Genomic DNA, 16,792 nt, shown 5'->3' on the forward strand with positions numbered 1-16,792 from the left:
AGAGAGCCACCTGCATTTTCTGAAAGTGGATGCGCTTGTCTGTGCAGTCTCTCTAAGCAGATGACTAACCTCGTGGAGGCAGGAGCAGCCTTGAAGGATGTGCATGATAGGAGGAGTGAGGTTATCCTTAAGCAAGCATTTGAAGCAGTGGCAATGACATTGCAGAGAGTTTCCTGTTGTTCCCTCATGGCTCGCTCTTGTCTGCTTCTCTCTCAGGAGGTTGATGATTCTGGAGTGAATTCCAGAGCAGTTATGGAACCCGGCGCCGCCTTTTTAGCAGATGCAGGCTGCGATTTGGTCAGTACCTTGGCCAGAGGAGTGGCCTTGGAAATAGTGGCTAGGCATCGGTTATGGCTGTGAAATTGGTCAGCTGATGCAACCTCTAAAGCTAATCTTACGAAATGTCCATTTAAAGGCTTGCTCTTGTTTGGGAGTGAGTTGGAGAAACTGGCCAGTAAGTGGGGCAAATCCCCAGTTCCTCAGTTGCTGAAGGATAAGAAGCAGTTACCATGCCCCTTTGGTATGAGTCATCTCAGGGGTTCCAAACAGTTTGTCCCTACAGAGTGCCAAACCTTCAGAGGACTTGGCCTTTTGGCAGATCTCAGTCATTTCAGACAGCCCAAGCGAGAGATGGGCTCAGGTAGTGGATTCTCCCGAGTCTCACAATGAAGGTTTGCCGACCCACCCTCAGGAACAGGAGATAGGAGGATGCCTCTCTGTCTCTTATCAGAGGTGGGTCGGGATTACATCGGATCAATGGGTCCTGGAGGTGATTTGAGAAAGATATGTGCTGAAGTTTTGCACTGTTCCTCAGGACGTGTTCATGATGTCTCCCTGCCATGCCCCGCAGAAGCAAGCATTGGAATCTATGCTGTCAAGGCTCCTCAGTCTGAGGGCTATGATTCCAATACCCACGTCTCAAAATATGGGGCGATATTCCATTTATTTCGTTGTGCCCAAGAAGGAGGGCTCCTTTCATCCCATCCTGGATCTCAAAGGCGTCTACCTTCATTTGTGGGTGACTCATTTTTGCATGGAAATATTGCACTCGGAGAAAATGGCCATGCAGATGGGGGAAATATCTGACCTCCTTGGATCTGTCTGAGGCGTACCTCCATTTCCCCATCTAATTGGTACACCGTTTTCTGTTTTTGCAGTGTTGGAATGCCGTCATCAGCCTCGGGCACTGCATTTTTGGTCTAGCCACCGCTCCCAGAACTTTTTCCAAGGTTATGGTGGTGGTGGTGGTGGCAGAGTTGAGAGAGGATGGAATCCTAGTACACCTGTATCTGGACGACTGGCTGATTCGAGCCAAATCCCTGGAAGAAAGCCGCCTGGTGACCTGCAAGGTGATCTCCCTGTTGCAGGAGCTCAGTTGGGTGATGAACTTAGCTAAGAGCAGTCTTCAGATATCTGTGATTGGGTGTTCATTTCAACATGAGGCAGGGCTTCCTGATGTGGCCCGTTTCTTGAAGGGAGTGAAACATTTTCCTCCTATGCGGTTACTGGTTCCTTTGTGGAGTCTTAACCTGATAGTGGATTTCTTGGCGGGCTCTATGTTTAGACCACTGCGTACCCTTTCCTTGCAGTTATTGACCTTGAAAATAGTGTTTCTGGTGGCCATATGTTCTGTGCATTGAATTTCCAAACTGCAGGCCTAGTCTTGCTGGAAGCTGTTCCTTCAGGTGACTCCAGGAGCCATACAGCTGTGTACTGTTCCTTCATTCTTGCCTAAAGGGGTCTCTGAATTTCACTTGAATTAGACAATTTCCTTGTCACCCTTGGATAAGGAAAGATGCAGAAGAATATCACCTGTTGTGTCCCTTGGATGTCAAGAGACATGTTGTGAGGTATACGGAAGTTTCTAAACCTTTCCAAAAGATGGATAGTCTGTTTGTCCTTCATGGTGGAAGAAAACAGGGTGAACCAGCTTCGCGGGCTACAGTAGCTTGCTGGATTAAGGAAGTGGTCATGACCGCATATGTGGATGCTGAACAGCCATTGCCTACTTAGGTTAGGGCTCATTCCACTAGGGCTTAAGCAGTATCATGGGCAGAGGTTAGATCAGGGGTGGGCAATTAATTTTCCCATGGAGCCGCATGAGAAATTGGGATGGTTTTAGAGGGCCGGACTAATATAATTAACTCAGTTCTCAATAGCCCTACTTATGAAAAGACAGCAGTTTACCACCAATGTATGTCCTCTGAGAAAACACAACAAATAAGACCGATACAAACGCTTACATGCTAGCAAAATATCTCATCTCGGTAACAGACACAGAACCGACCTAACATACTCCCAGGATCTGTAGTAATGCACATAAACTAGTAATGCACATAAACATAGTAATGTAGTAATGCACATAAACATAAATGGTTTACATGGAACATGTAAACCATGTTCCATGTAAACCGCCTACCCGGTGATAGTTATCTCTGTTAAATGTGAACCGGAGTGATATGTATTGTATACAGGAACTTCCGGTATATAAAAACCAATAAATAAATAAATAAAATAAATAAACTAATCCGCACACAGTTACACCTGTATTATGGAATACACTCAAACAGGAGCAACACTACAAATATTACATCAGACCCTAAACACCAATACACCTCTTATTAGGAAAACAGAACTAACAAGCAGCTATAGATCCCCAAACAGAAATAATTGTAAAACTATACTAATAAGCAGAATAAATGTTTCTAAACAGCTATGAACAGAATAACATCCAACAATTAAAAACTCATAAAAACTATTAAACATTCTCCAAACACCAATAAAATATTTCAAAAAAGCAGACATCACACAATTAAAATGGCAGTCAAGAAAAATAAACCTAAAGCCACCTTTACTTACCCCCTCCAGCAGCTCTCCTACTCCCCTTCCCTGCAGGCCATGGCACACACCAGAAGCAGCAGTAGAAGCTAAGCTCTATACTTATGGTCCTCTTCCTTAGTGCCCATGTCTCTCACACACACACCATACCAGTCATGCCCCCATGACCAGTTTCTGTGTCTCACACACCAATCATCTCCCAAACAGTCTTTGGCACACACACACCAGTCACCTTCCTGAACAGTTTCTCTCATGCCATACACACACAATGGTCTTCTCACTCTCATAATCACTTTCTCTGTCTCTCTCTCACACACACACACACACTCACTCACCAGTCTCTCACTCCCATGCTTGTTCTCTCCACATGCACAGGCTTCTCATTCCCAAAATCACTTTCTTTCTCTCTCTCACACACACACACACACACACCAGTCTCTCACTCCCATGTTCTCTTTCAGATATACAGGCTTCTCCCTCCCATGATGTCTCACACACACCCGGGTTTCTCACTCCCATGCTCACTCTTCACATGCACAGGCTTCTCATTCCCATAATCACTTTTTCTCTCTCTCTCTCTCACACACACACACACACCAGTCTCTCACTCCCATGTTCTCTTTCAGATATACAGGCTTCTCCCTCCCATGCTGTGTCTCACACACACCCAGGTTTCTCACTCTCATGTTCACTCTCTTCACATGCACAGGCTTCTCATTCCCATAATCACTTTCTCTCACATTCACACACACCAGTCTTTTTCTCTCACACACACAGTCACCTTACCAAGCAGTCTCTCTCTCTCATGCATGCACACTCACCCAGGTTTCTCACTCCCACAACTCCAGGCTTCTTATGCTTATGCTTTCCCACATACCCAGACTTCTCACTTCCATGCTTTTTCTCTCACACACACACACACACATCAGTCACCTCCCTGACTAATGCCTCACACTCTCACATACACATCAGTCATCTCCCTGAGCAATCACTTTCATTGTCTCTCACATACACACACACATCAGCTCTCTGATCACTCAATCACACACAGGCTGGCTGGCTGCTTCTCACTCTCTTACTCACTTCCTCTTCCCCCTACATATGTCACGGAGTTTTTTGCCGGTCCGCGGCGCGCGCTCCCGGTCTCTCCCGCTGCCGTTGCCGCTGGGCTGTCAGCACGTTCAAGCCCAGTGGAAACGGCAGCGGTGTTGGAAGAAGCTATGGCACCCGCGGCTGGCCTTTTCTTCTTCCCGCGCCTGCCCCCCCCCTCCCGTGACCCAAAACAGGAAGTGATACACGGAGCGGTGCGCGGGAAGGAGAAAGAGCCGTGCCGCGTCGGCTGCAGCATCGGCCCCCGAGCAATTGAACCAGCCGGCAATCGAGAAAGGAGTCAGCAGCATGAGCCTCCCGCGGCCGAAGGGATTCTTCTTTCTTGGCCTGCGGGGGCTCATGCTGCTGACTCCTTTCTCGATTGCCGGCTGGTTCAATTGCTCGGGGGCCGATGCTGCAGCCGACGCGGCACGGCTCTTTCTCCTTCCCGCGCACCGCTCCGTGTATCACTTCCTGTTTCGGGTCACGGGAGGGGGGGGGCAGGCGCGGGAAGAAGAAAAGGCCAGCCGCGGGTGCCATAGCTTCTTCCAACACCGCTGCCGTTTCCACTGGGCTTGAACGTGCTGACAGCCCAGCGGCAACGGCAGCGGGAGAGACCGGGAGCGCGCGCCGCGGACGGGCAAAAAACTCCGTGACATATGTAGGAAAGAAACTCGAGCGAAGGCACGCTGCCCGATTGGCCGGTGCTGGGCAGCTTGCCCAGCACCGGCCAATCGGACAGCGTGCCTTCGCTCGAGTCACTCCCTCCTCCCCCCCCCCCCCCCCCCGACGCTGTAAAAAAAAAAAACAGTTCATTCTCCGCTCCCTCGCTCCCCGATTGGCCGGCCAATCAGGGAGCGAGGGAGCGGAGAATGAACTGCTGCCTTCCCTCTGCAAGGGAAGGCAGCAGTGCCTCATTCCCCGTCTGCTCTCAGCAGTGGGCGGGCCGGATTCAGCCCGCGGGCCGCCCCTTGCCCAGGTCTGGGTTAGATTGTTGTCTCCCGTTGACATTTTGCCAAGCAGCAACATGGTCTTCCTTACACACCTTTTCCAGTATTATCTAGATGTGCAGGCCTGGGAGGACACAGCCTTTGCACATGCAGTGTTGACTGGACCGTGACTGAGCCTCCCACCCTATTCAGGAGTAGTTTTGGTACATCCCACTGGTCCTGAATCCATCTATCCACATACTAGGAAATGAGAAATTACTACTTACCTGAAAATTTCCTTTTCCTCAAGGTGAATAGATGGATTCAGCTTCCTGCACTTAGTTGCTGAATGATTGAGTCCTCTTGTGTGGTTATGTGTTCCAGGGGAGTACTGGTAAGTGTTCATCCAGTTCCTAGACTAGTGTTAATGTGCATGTCTGAGCTCAGTACTTCATATTGGCTGAGTTATTGACATGGTTATGTTTTGTTTTTTTAATCAAGTTTTTTTGCTAGTGTGTCCATAGTTGCTTTTGAAGAGAATACTGGCAGGCTGATGTCACTACAGGAGTATATATACTGTCAGTTTGCTCTGTCTCCATCTGCTGGTAGAGATGCATAACCCACTGGTCCTGAATCCATCTTCCACCTTAAGGAAAAAGAAATTAATAGGTAAGTAGTAATTTCTCATTAGAAAGTCCACCATGGATAAAAAAATATGGGGCATGGCACTCGTCACAATAAATGTCTAATGCCACCAGTCTGCTGGGTGTTTTGCAAAATCTGCTGTCCAACTATACTGCAACCTGACATCTATCGAGAGTTTTCCAGGAAAGTAGTGCTCCATAATCTTTCAAACCACTCATCAAAAGTCTTTAGCATGCTGTGCCATACTCTTCAGTGCACAGGACAGTGCTCTAGACCATGTGTATGTAATGACGTGGCATACATGGATAAACATTGCATGATGACTCACTATTCACACACACAGGATACAATGGTTCTAGAGAGTTCTTCCAACTTGCATAGACTGTATAAGCTTTCTACCTTTACAGATTTTCCAATGATGACAGACCCTTTGGTCATCTTAGATTTTAAAATGCCACGTTAGCATCAACCAACACTAATACACAAAACTGTTCTGAACTCCATTTTGCACCCTAAAGCCCCATGTTCTGGATGCCATTTTGTAACCTGTTACTACACTGTCTGTCAAAAATCAGTAGGAAACTCCAAGGGATATGTTGTGTTTACCTCATTTCTCAGTCTCTCCACCCTTCATGCTATCATGCGATTCCAGGTAAAACCACAGATTCACTCACTGTCCAACAGTCTCTTGTTTATATTTTTACAGGTTCCAGTTATGAGGTAGTATGTTGCATTCAGTAAAGTTCCAGAATTGCCAGCATATCAGATTTTAATATTGTCCGATGCAATTTAATAATACAATATCAGGCAATGCTGCTCATAATTCAGTCTTCCCTATCTGTAGAACTAATGTAACTCCATGTTATGCACATCAGTATGGCCTGCCCCATACCTCAGCAAGAAGAGTCCCAATGAAAAGTTTGCATTTCTTTCCTGATGCTTACAAGTGCTTGACAGGGAGCTGGGTCCTCTAGAGCTGAATGCTGAAAGTGTGCTTATTCCAGTGGTGTGCAAGGCCACACTAACGCTGGAGTATGCTTAGTTAAAGCAACACACATTAGAAATTTCACAGAAAACCACTTTAGTACCATGTCAGCTAGTAATTGAGTTACAGTTGTAAAAGCTGAAAAAGCCCAGAGCACGCAAGTGAAAATGACTTCAAACTGCCTGTATTATCTGATAATAAACAGGTTGTAGGTACATATAAAAAGTAGAAATACAATGCCTGATTGCAAATACCAGTAGTCTGAAAAATAGGACTGGAGAGTTAAAATGTTTGTCACCAAAGGAAGATACAGGCATAATAAGCATCTCGGAGACCTGGTGGAAGGATGATAACCAATGGTACACTGATACCAGGGTAGAAATTATCTCATGACAGGGCAGATAAAATTGGAGGGTGGCACTATATATTAAAGATGGCATAGAATCAAGCAGGATAAATATTTTGCAGAAAACAACCTGCTCTCTGGAATCCTTATGGATAGAAATTCCAAAGGGAAGAATATATATTTAGTTTAAAAAGTGTTTATATTCCACTTATACAATAATATATGCTAGGTGGATTACAGTACATAGTTACACAAACTAATTTTAAAACAATTTAAAACATATCAAAATACAAATCATAAACATAATACAGGACAAACTGTTTATGCTTTATCTCTGTACAAACTCGGGTATCTATTGTTCCAGCTCATAAACCTGTCTAAATAAAACTGCTTTCAGCTGCTTTCTAAATAAATTGATATTAACTGCACATAAAACAGGGGCAACGAATTCCACAAAATTGGCCCAGAGGCAAAAAAATGATCAAGACAGTCTTAGTCAACCACTCTGTTTTAATTGTAGGAATTGAAAACAAATTTTTATCTCTGGACCTCAACAGCCTAGATGGCACATATGGGTGTATCAGATTTGCAAGGTAACTGGCCCCTCCTGTTTCATTGACTTATATACAAGGTCTAGGACTTTAAACTTAATCCTGTATTCAACTGGAAGCCAGTGAAGCCCTTCCAATATTGGCGATATATTCTCCCAATGCATTATTGGGAATACATTATTGCCTAGCTGGCCAAGATGAGGAAACTATCTGTAAAAGGCTAACAGAGCTTACACTAGCTAGTAAAATGGGCAACCCAAAATTAATAGATTTCAATAATAATGATTGAGTAAATGCCACATCGGGATATGCAAGGGAGCTAAAGTTTCTAGATGCTGTCAATGATTGCTTCATGCAGTAGTTGGTCATGGAACCAATGAGAGGGGGAAGTATATTAGATATATTTATCAGTGGAACGCATGTTCCTGGTGCAAGAGATAAAGATGGTGGATCTGCTTGGCAAGAATGATCATAATATAATTAAATTTGATATAATCACTGGAGGGCGAATTCTAAGGAAAACTACTGCATAGCTTTTAACTTATAAAAAGAGAGACTATATGATAAAATGGAGAAGTTATTAAAGCAAAAACTCACAATAAAAACTTTTTTTTTTCAGGTACATTTGAAGTAAATATAGACTGTGAAGGGAGTCAGTTGGACCATTAAATGATCAAGGGTAAAAGGGCACTTAGGGATGACATGGCCATAGCAGAGTGAGTAAATGAATTCTTTGCTTTGGTCTTCACTGAGGAAGATGTAGGGCAGATACCCATGCCAGGAGTGAAACTTAAAGGTGATTCAGAGGAACTGAAACATATCTGTGAACCTGGAAGATGTAATAAGTCAAATTGAGAAACTAAAGAGTTGCAAATGTTATAATGTAAACCAAATTGATATGTAACATTGCTACATGAATTTCGGTATATAAAAATGTTAAATAAAATAAATAAATCACCTGGACCAGATGATATATATGCCAGCATGCTGAAAAAAACTGAAAAATGAAATTGCAGACCTGCTTTTGGTAATCGTTTATGGTACCCAAAGTCTGCAGGGTTACTAAAGAGGCTTGGACAAGTTTCTGAAGGAAAAGTCCATAAACAATTATTAGCCAAGTAGAGTTGGGAAAGCCAGTTCTTGTCCCTTGGAGTGAGATACAAGAAATAGATCAAATATTGGGGATCTGCTGAGTATTTGTGACTCATACTGGCCATTGTTGAATACAGAATGCTGGGCTCGATGGACCTTGATTTGACCCAGCATTGCAGTTCTCATGGACCAATATAAACGGATCTAACCCCTTCTTGGTTTTGGGCCCCTTAGTTGAAGGGTTGCAGCAGAGTCCCAGGGTCATAGCTTCTCTCCCAGATCTCAAACAGCTCTCACTCATGAGATTAATAATCCTAGGGGGTCGGGTTCACCGGCAGGGAGGGTGAAGAATCTCTGGGTCCCTTTATGCTGTGGTGGGGAACTCTGTCTCTTGTGCACTCGCTCTCTCCCTAACAGTCACTGAATGCTTGGTACTCAAAGGTAGAGATCGCTGGCTAGAATCCCTCTCAAGGCAGCATGGAGGCAGAGATGGGGTTCAACAAAAATAAACTGTACTAAAGTTTGAAAAATGGGATACATGCTAGTATAGTGAAAATCAGAGTACTACAAAAACTATAACAAGAAAAACATCCTTATCCATCCTGCACTTCCTTCTCCTTCTAGCTGGTAAGGAAATTGTCCTGTCCCTGCAGCATGAGCCAGAGGGAAAAGTCCAGAAATCCCCACTCTCTCCTATGATTATAAAAATCCCAAACTCCTCAAGAACCATTCTTCAAAATGCTATACAGTCAAAAAGCAGTCCTCAGAATAATTGCCACCCACTGATAACCGGTCGTGGATAACAACCTTGAACCAGCCAGAGCCCGCTATTAACTGCACATGGGAAGTAACTGTTCCTCCAAAATATCAAATTCTTCTTCCTCAGCTCTAAAATCCAAAAACTCCATCTCCTTTGGCCGTGTCCACTGTGAAGCAGACAAACCTCACCATCTGGTCAGTCCATCTGGGGGATGGCAAAGACCTTCTGCACATGCTCATGCATCATTATACATGAGCCTAGAGCCCATACCATAGGGGGAAGGGTAGAACAAGGAGGAAGGAACTCCCCCCTTCTGGAGGCCTTTCCAGGCCAAGATATAGTAAACCCTGACAGGCCTGGTTACACAGACCAAACATTATTATTTATCTGATTTATAAATCACTTTTCAGGCACTTCAGAGTGGATTACATTCAGCTGCTGTAGTTATTTCCCTGTCCCCAGAGGGCTTGCAATCTAAGGCATTTGAAGTTTTGTTTTTTTTTTTTCTCCCAGTTTCTATCTATGGGAAAAATGCTTAGTAAGGGACCCCACAATTTGTACCTGAGGCAATGGAGGGTAAAGTAACTTACCCAAGTTCACAAGGAGTAGCAATGGGTTTTGAACCCATTGTACTTCCCTGGTTTTTGTAGCTCACTGCTCTAACCTCTAGGCTTCTAGTTTGGAAGCTCCTTCATATAAGCATACATCTTAGTTAAATTGAATGTCAATCCATTTTTTGCATACTTTGCCTCTCAATTAAATATTTGAGTACATAGGTTTTACATTGAATGATTTTTTTAAAATCAGTTTCATCAATACAAAATTAGCTCAAAACAGTGGCCTTGATTTTGTGAAATTATATTAAAAAAAACAGGACAGAGCCAAAATATTTGCAGCATGAGAATTACTGTGGATCACATTTGTAGAAATTCAATCACTTAATTTTGCCAAATGGAGTCTAAAATGAATTGTGAATGCTGTAATACTATTGATTCAGTATAGACTAGTAAGTAAATATCTCAAATGTGTGTTGAGGAATTGAATTAACATTGTATCTATATGGTTTGTGGTATTTTATCTAACAGCAACACATTTTATTTTAGTTGGTGGCCATCTATGAAGTTTTAAAGGATGAAGAAAGAAGGAAGCGGTAAGTTCCTCACCAGTTGATGAAATAAACTTTTTTTTAAATACTGACTTCTTGCTAAAACAAATTTGTCAAGGTTTTTTGGATTTGTGTGTTTTGTTTAATCTTAAGGTCTCAATTTAAATCTTCACATTCGGTCATGTGTAAATATACTTAGAATATCAGAACAAGAATTTCGACATTAGTGCTATACAACCAAAGGAAAGGATTGAATCTGGTTAAATGTATATATACAAACAGGAGTTTAAAAATTAAATTTAAGTCTCTGGACAGCTTATAATTTCTAGAAATACTATTAAGCATATATATAAATATTTAGCTTTTTAAAACAACTTGAGTTTTTTAGCTGAGAAAATGCAGTGCACTTAGAAAAGATCATATGATATTCTTAATAAAGTAGGTACTATGGAGATTTTCTGTGCGGCATTATATAAAGTTGCAGTGATGCCAAAGCATAAAGGTAAAATATAAGTTTTCAGATGCTGATGAACATTTGTATTTATCCTGGGCAGCTGGCAGAAGTGTCTGTGCTGATGCCACAAGATTGGATGTGCATGGGTGTTTATACTCTTTTGCCGGTCTCTTTTGGCTCAGTTGTTTTATCCCCTTTCCAGAGGGTTGCATGCAGAGGACACTATTGCAGACATTGGGATTCTGTGGAACCTGGCTTTACATCTAATTATTTGAGTCTGTTACCTGAGATGGAGCAGCTGTGCAGGGGAGTGCTAGCTGGTTTTTTAGGTAAAGGGGAACCTTTGCCTGAAATTCTATTTGTTGCTGACTGGGCTCTGAATCTAGGGCTCTGAATCTAGGAGAGTTTCAAGCAGGAAAGATCCTGCTCTAGAGGTCCATATTACTATTCAAATTATGTTGAGGACTGCGCAATGTGATTTTATACTTTAAAAAAAAGAAAAAATACTCTGCCCCAGATTTTGGATATTTTTGGAGCTACAAGTGAACTCTTAACAATTATGTTGTGGTTAGTTTTGTTTTGTGTTTTGTGTGTAATACAAAGGATAAGGTTCAGGTCCAATTCTACAGACTGGAGACACATATTGCTAACTTCTGTGAACCTATATAGGATACTACAAAATGCTGATGCAAGTAAAAAGCCAAGATCAACATATTTGCTGAAACTGCTGAGAATATAAGAGCATAAGTTTTACCATGGGGTTAGATCAAATGTCCATCAAGCCCAGCATCCTGTTTCCAAAGGTGGCCAACCCAGGTCACAAGTACCTGGCAGGATTCTTAAATTCAGTAGATTCCATGCTGCTTTTCCCAGGGACAAGAAGTGGATTTCCCCACATCCATCTTAATAATGGTTTATGGACTTTTCTCCCAGAAAGTTTATTTAGGTTTATATTCTGCCTTTCCGCCATTTCAAAGCGGATTACATTCAGGAACTGTATGTAGTTGTCCAAACCTTTTTTAAACCCAGCTATACTAATAGCGTTTACCTCATTTTCCTGCAATGAATTAGTTTAATTATGTGAGTAAAGTATTTTCTCCTATTTGTTTTAATGTATTATCTAATTTTATTGCATGTCCCCTACCCTTTGTACTGTTTGAAAGGGTAAACAACGATTTGTGTTCACCTGTTCCAATCCACCCCAAACCTTCTCCGCTCACGTAGCAGGGAAGCGTCTCCTGGTTTACACAGACAACCAAGTCACCATGTTCTACCTAAACAAAGAAGGTGGGGGTCAGGTTCGTGAACTCTGTTGTGAAGCCCTTCGCATTCTTCATTGGGCAGAGACTATGAACATATCTCTGCAAGCTACATACTTTGCGACGGAAGACAATTGACAAGTTCTTCGCTTTTGCTCCATTTATCCCAGCAAACTTCGATACACACCGGATGCCTTTCTCATTCCATGGATGGAGGGCCTGCTATATGCATACCCTCCCATCCTCTCATATCACGAACACTTCAGAAGTGTATTCAGGATGTAGCAGATATGATTCTAATAGCTCCAGCGTGGCCACGACAGCCATGGTATGCCTATCTCCTCTAGCTATCCATAGCCTCCCCAATGCCTCTGGAAACTGACCCAGATCGCCTAACACAAGAAGGCGGTGCCATGCTCCACCTGATGCATCATTCCCTTCACCTCACGGTGTGGAAATTGAAAGGCAGATACTAAGTCATCTTGCACTGCCAAGCCATATAGAAGATGGACTTATTTCCTCCAGAAAGCCTTCCACTAGACATAATTATAAAGGAAAATGGTGCCACCACAGGAAACGTAATCCCTTTTCGTCAGAGGCGACAGACCTTCATTACTTACATCACCTCTACCAGTCAGGTCTAGCTACGTCATCTGTTCGTGTCCACATCAGTGCTATTGCGGCTTTCCATCACATGAACAATGGGGTTCCAATTTCGCAACACCCTTTAGTCTCCAGATTCATGTGTGGCTTGCTCCACTTGCGACCACCAATCTCTTGGGACTTGAATGTCGTCCTAGAACAACTAATGCTATCACAGTTTGAACCCTGGACACTTCCCACATAAAGTACCTGACCTGGAAAACTGTTTTCCTGGTAGCAATTACATCGGCACGCAGAGTTAGCAAACTTCAAGTATTAGTTCACTATCCTCCATACCCTAGAATTTTTCCATGACAAAGTAACTCTTAGCACTCACCCAACCTTACCCAAGGTGGTATCTGCATTCCATTTAAATCAATCACCCTACCAGTCTTCAAACCAAAACCACATCGATTGGACAGGGACCGCCAATTGCACTCGCTGGACTGCAAACGGCTCTGGCTTATAAACAGAGAACGGAATCAAAAACCAGACCTTCTCAACTTTTCCTTTCCTTCAATCCTAATACGCTGGAACAATCAGTTTCGAAAAGGACAATAGCCACCTGGTTGTCCCAATGCAGCCAGTTTTGTTACACCAAACGTTCCTTGAAACTGGATACTAAGCCTAAAGCGCATCAGATTAGAGCCACAGCTGCATCTGTAGCCCACCTCAAAAAAGTACCTCTATTGGACATTTGCAAAGCAGTGATGTGGTATTCTTTACACACCTTCACCTTGCATTACTGTTTACAACAACAATCTGCTTCGGATGCTGCATTAGGTTCGGAGGTCTTGTCAAGCCTCCAACACTGATAAGACTGTCTACTGTCATACCGATGGATGTTCTGAACTTACCAATAAACACTAGCAGAATACCATCCGTAGCTTGGGACTCCCATACAGCATGGCTAAATCAGCCTGCTATCGATGTGAAAAAGCAAGCTTGCTTACCGTAAACGGTGTTTCTGTAGATAGATGAGTTAGCCATGCGTTCCCGCCCTCCTCCCTAGTAGACAGTATAAAAAACAAAAGAAGAAAAAGGGACTTAACGACTCCGTTCTATCTTGGCTACAAAGAAACTGAGGGAGAGATGGCTGATTTGCGCGGGAACACACCGCGCAGATGCAGAGTTCAAGCTCTGTGACACACTGAGGGAAGCTCCGCCTACGAAGGTCGCGACTCGCTCCCATACAGCTGCTATCTAGGGAAACACAGTTTATGGTAAGCAAACTTGCTTTTGCTAACCTGTAACAGATGTTCTCTGAGGACATCAGGCTGTCAGTCTTCAAAATTGTTATGGTTTCGAGGTGTTTGAGTGGATTCTTGGGTACTGTAGGAGATGACCATGTCCATGGGGAGGAGCCCCGTGGGGAGCCACAGTATTGGGCTAGACTCAGGACGCATAAACAGTTTTGTCTTTTATTGTACAGCTTGTATATACCACCAGAGGTGGCAGTAGTGAGTTGATCCAGAGGTAGCAATCCAGGCACCCTCGGCAGAGGGAACCAGTCTCATCAAGATGATATAGGGATATCCAGGTGTAGGTTTCCCAGCATGGCAGAGCTCTAGATGAGACAGACTGAGAATTAGATTACTCACTAGATGGTATCTGTAAGACAGATGATTCCACCAGGCAGAAGTCGATGGTAACAGGCACCGAGGCAGGGAGAGCAGGCCCTCGAGGAGCGAGTACCTGATCCCAGTGAGGCACCTGAAAGAAAGCAAAGGGCCCCCGAGGAGTGGGTACCCAGGTTAGAGAATTACCCTGAAGGGCAGAGAGCTTCCAGTGGCAGCAAGGAAGCGGCAGCGTAGCTTAGACCGGATGAGTCCAATCCTTGTTAACTCAATGAGCTAGCAAACAAGCATAGGCTAAATACCCGGATGGCGTGACGTCACTTGAGGGGGACGCCCCCGAGATTCCCGCCATGACTTGGATAAAGACATGGGTGGCGTGTGCACGCTAGGGGAGGGCCTTTGGAGAAACATGGTGTGAGGCTTTTCCATAGCCATTCCGGGGACGCTGGAGGATGTGGCTTGCAGACGCGGCGGCAGCCATCTTCCCAAGGCTAGCGGGGAGAGCAGAGAAAAAGGTGAGGCACAAGGGTCGAAGCCGCCTGAGACCAGACGCAACAAAAATACTCTCCCGCCTCCCCTAGGAGTTGGTTTTCCATGTATCTGCTGTATCATGGACTGTGAGGGACTCTAAGAGACAGAGAGATGGCTATAGGTACCCATGAGTAGAGCATTCTGAAAGCTCTAGAATCTTTCAGATTAAAGTTCTGTGCTGGGCTCCATCTGATGATGATACCCCATGTGTGAGGTTTGACATCCTGCTGTCCTTGGAGAACACCTTTTAGTATGTAAGCAACTTTTCTTTTTTTTTTTTTCTTAACCTTGTATCTCTTTAGAATCATGTGGAATATTCAATAATTGATAGGTGAAAAAAATTACTATATGAATGAATGTACAAAACAAGAGGCGGCGGTCTATTATTAGTTGCAAAAAAAGTGTTAAGACTAACCCTCCAACACGCTAACTCAACATCAAATCTTGAATTCTCCATTTTTAAATCTACGCATCTTCAAATTTGTCTAACTTACGCTCTTCCGGGGCTCTTAGAATCAGACCCGTCCCCGCTAATAGAACGCATTGCCAAATATATCAACTCTGAGGCCCCCGCTATAATTTTGGGAGACTTCAATCTTCACTTCGATGTTACCCCACTGTCCTCTAATTGTGAAACGTTTCTATCCACTCTTAGTTACATGGGATTTGAACAAATCATCAACAGCCCTACTCACAAAGCAGGACACACATTGGACCTAATCTTCTTAAACAAAGGAGTCACTCTCTCCTCCTCGCCTATATGTTCCTCTGTCCCCTGGTCCGACCATAGGATGATTACTACGTCTTTTGAAGATCAACGAACCCTCTCCCCAACATTCCCTAAAACCACAATCCAAATTAGAAAACCTTGTACCGTGGACAACCTCAGCTCCCATCTTTCAAAAGAATTAGTCCATCTCAATCTCTCAGATGCAGTCGCAGCTACGACTTCATGGTTCAAAATCACTAATAAAGTAGCAGATCAAACCTGCCCCATAATTTCGAAAGTTCTACACCCTAACCCAGATATCAGAAAACCTTGGTTCACTCCAGAACTGAAAACGCTCAAGCAAGAACTTAGAAGCAAAGAACACAGATGGCGGAAAAACCCTTCCTCAACGACTCGGGCTGCTTACAAATCCCTCATGCACTGTTACAGGAACTCTATCCTCCGAACTAAGATTTTTTCACTCATAAAATACACCACTTCATCTTTGATTCTAAAGCCCTGTTTTCATACGTCGCAGCCCTCACCAAACCGTCCCCACCAACTATCCCGGATGATCAAGCACTAAGTAAAGCTTTAGAAAGCGCCAGTTTCTTTGAAAGATCACCAATCTGATATCCCCGCTGATCTCTTACAAGAACCAGCCCCTCCCCCTTACTCCTCTACGATACAACAAAACACGAGTCTAGAATCTTTTGAGCCCATATCATCTTTAGAGATAGAAACCCTGCTCAAAGTCAAACCATCCTCTCACCCATCAGATTCGATACCTTCAAATTTACTCATCTCCATCCCTAAAACCATTGCTAAGCCCATTGCGGAAATCATAAACTGCTCTCTAATTCAAGGTCTAGTACCAGACACTCTAGAGCTCGCCATCCTTAAACCTCTGTTGAAAAAACCGAACTTGTCATCAGCTGATCCCGACAACTTCCGCCCTATAGCGAACCTACCGTTCATTGCTAAACTCTTGGAAAAAGTCAACAAGCAACTTAAAGAATACCTTGATGACAAAATCCTTGTCCCGACTCAATTCGGTTTTCGCAAGGCATTAAACACAGAAACTCTTTTAATCTCTCTCTGACACCATCCTCCTGAGCTTGGAAAATAGACAACCTTATCTCCTCGCCCTACTAGATATATCAGTCGCCTTCGACATGGTGAACCACTCAATACTTATAGATCATCTAGCGGACATAGGCATCTGGTTCTGCACTCTCTTGGTTCACGTCATTCCTCAACAGGTCTTATAAGATCAAAAT

General features: G+C 43.7%; 1 protein-coding gene across 3 annotated transcripts in view; it reads left to right on the forward strand.

The window, feature by feature from the left end:
- DNAJC1 (DnaJ heat shock protein family (Hsp40) member C1) overlaps positions 1 to 16,792 on the forward strand; it is a 652,900-nt gene that overhangs the window by 172,076 nt on the left and 464,032 nt on the right. For all 3 annotated transcript variants that reach the window (XM_029588718.1, XM_029588719.1, XM_029588720.1), the window contains one exon: positions 10,339 to 10,385. In XM_029588718.1, the coding sequence (XP_029444578.1) occupies positions 10,339 to 10,385 (47 nt within the window). The remainder of the gene's footprint in view (positions 1 to 10,338; positions 10,386 to 16,792) is intronic.

Source organism: Rhinatrema bivittatum, chromosome 2 (assembly GCF_901001135.1).
Source record: "Rhinatrema bivittatum chromosome 2, aRhiBiv1.1, whole genome shotgun sequence".
In the NCBI taxonomy this organism is placed as follows: domain Eukaryota; kingdom Metazoa; phylum Chordata; class Amphibia; order Gymnophiona; family Rhinatrematidae; genus Rhinatrema; species Rhinatrema bivittatum.